General features: G+C 38.7%; 1 protein-coding gene across 1 annotated transcript; it reads left to right on the top strand.

Moving 5' to 3' along the window:
• Positions 1-244: 244 nt before the first annotated feature.
• On the top strand, positions 245-1,744 carry LOC139426165 (uncharacterized). The gene has a single exon (XM_071183953.2). It carries the CDS (start codon positions 245-247, stop codon positions 1,742-1,744), a length of 1,500 nt encoding a protein of 499 aa, XP_071040054.2.
• Positions 1,745-2,177: the final 433 nt, after the last annotated feature.

Here is a 2,177-nt window from a genome sequence, read left to right as displayed (position 1 = left end):
GTTCACAACAGCCAATCACATGTCTGAAAACGGCAAGCTTAGAAAAGCGATTTACAAGTCTGAATTTTCTTTTTCAGAGATGCAACCAATCACAAAATAGTTAGAATTTCATTCTTCAGTTTTACAACATCTCAACTTATTTCGTATTGATATATTGATTAATCTGATTATTTGTTTTCTAAAACGTTAATTCGTAAGTTTAATCTGGTTTTAAATCTTAATTCGATTTGTTTATTTACAAGTAATGCCTAAAAAGAAAAGACCTAACATTACTAAAAAGTCGCAACTCAATGCGAAAGCTAATCGAAAGCGGGAAAAACGTAAACTTCATAGTATAGAAGAAAATAATGCTCTTTTGCTTATACAACCTAATGATGATTCAACTAACAAAAAAAAAGTTAAACTAACAAAGGTTGAGCTAAAAGAGAATGTGTGTAATTGCTACACAGTCGCAACAACATCGACTTTCATTTGCCCACATCAAACCAGACCTGTAAATACAGAAAATGTGGTTGGAATGCACACTGTACCAATTCGCTTTCGCAATGTTGACAATGATATGGACCAAAATCCTAATCCACCTATTTTAAAATCAAAACAACATGAGTTTGCTGGTGATTTATCGAAATTGTTACCTATCAAAGTGGCAAAACATAGTCTTGGCAAAATGTTTTCAAAATGCAGTTATTGTGGAGCTTTGAGATTTGCTTCTGCAAAAGGGCGCTCTGTTAATTCTTGCTGCCATAATGATAACATACATATACCTCCGCTGCATGAATATCCTTTATTTTTGAAAAACTTACTTCTTTCTGATGAGCAAGAAGCAAAATTATTTAGGCAAAATATCCGTGTATACAATTCATCATTTGCGTTTGCCACTTTTAGTGCTAAATTTCTTCAAGATGAAAGCAGAGGTCCACCGTTGATAAAAATTCAAGGACAAGTATATCACCATGCGACAACATCCCTAAATTCAGCAACAAATGCTCCAAGGAATGGACAAATATATATTTATGACAGTGTTGAGGAGGCTATTAAACTACGCATGAATTTAGACAATCTTCAGTTGACAAGGCATATTGAAAAATTATTAAGGGAAGTCAATCCATATGCACAGAAATATCGGATGCTCAGAGATTTAACTATTCATGATAGTGAATTTGTTTTACAATTTCAAAGATTTATATTCGATGATAAAAGAAGATACAATAAACCTACTTCCTCTGAATTAGCTGCCATTATTGTTTCCAAAGATGGTGTTGTTCCTGTATGCGATTTAACTGTATATCCTAAACAAGAAATAAGAGAAACGAGTATAATAAACCAAAGATCTCAACATGCTGATCCTATGGTCTTTCCTTTACTTTTTCCTAAAGGCGATTTAGGATGGACTTATCAAATGCCTTCGCAAAAAGGAAAACAAATAAGTCCAATTCAATATTATGGGCATAGGTTAGCCTTACGACCTAATGGTCCTTTTAACCCGTTATTGCATGCTGGAAAATTATCTGAGCAGTATGTGATAAATTGCTATTTGTTGGTTGAAAGTCAGCGATTAGATTTCATTAGAAACAATCAAGGAACCCTGCGCACTGAATGCTATCAAGGGTTAATTGACCATGTTGAAAGGAATTCTTTAAATGAAACTGACAGAGTAAGGTTGGGCACAGCTGTTATACTACCAGCTACGTATATTGGGTCACCTCGAAGTATGCAACCCCCTGAGGGGGTTTACCTTCTTTAGGTAAACACAGGGAGTCACGCCCCGGGGTACCCTAGTGATCTGTCCTCCCTTCCGTTTCCTCTCCCTTTTCTCCCACTTTCTCCTTTCTCTTCCCCCTTGTCGTGGTTGCCACATTAACTGGTGAGGGCTTTTTGTCTGTGTTCGATTACCACCCTGTTGTATCGGACTCAGATGGGAAGAGACCACCCGCGTGTTTGCCGTGCGTGGAGACCCGTGTCCCTGGAAAACGGGATCCTGGCAGTTGAGGGGCATCCTGGTACCCCAATACACTGCTTCGGCCCGTGCTTCAGGTAAACGGGAGGTGCATATTGGCCTGTATGTATCAACCGGCTAGCCACGAACGTCACCTGTTGGCTAGGGTCAAGTCCGGAGTCACTTACTGGGCACCTCGTTAAGGGTGGAGGCTGCTTCAGGGGTGACTCGCGGACGTATA

The sequence above is a fragment of the Parasteatoda tepidariorum genome, chromosome 10 (assembly GCF_982258835.1).
Source record: "Parasteatoda tepidariorum strain Cologne lab strain chromosome 10, Ptep-v5.0, whole genome shotgun sequence".
Lineage (NCBI taxonomy): Eukaryota > Metazoa > Arthropoda > Arachnida > Araneae > Theridiidae > Parasteatoda > Parasteatoda tepidariorum.
Note: the sequence above shows the minus strand (reverse complement) of the source record. Positions and strands in the feature narration are given on the sequence as shown.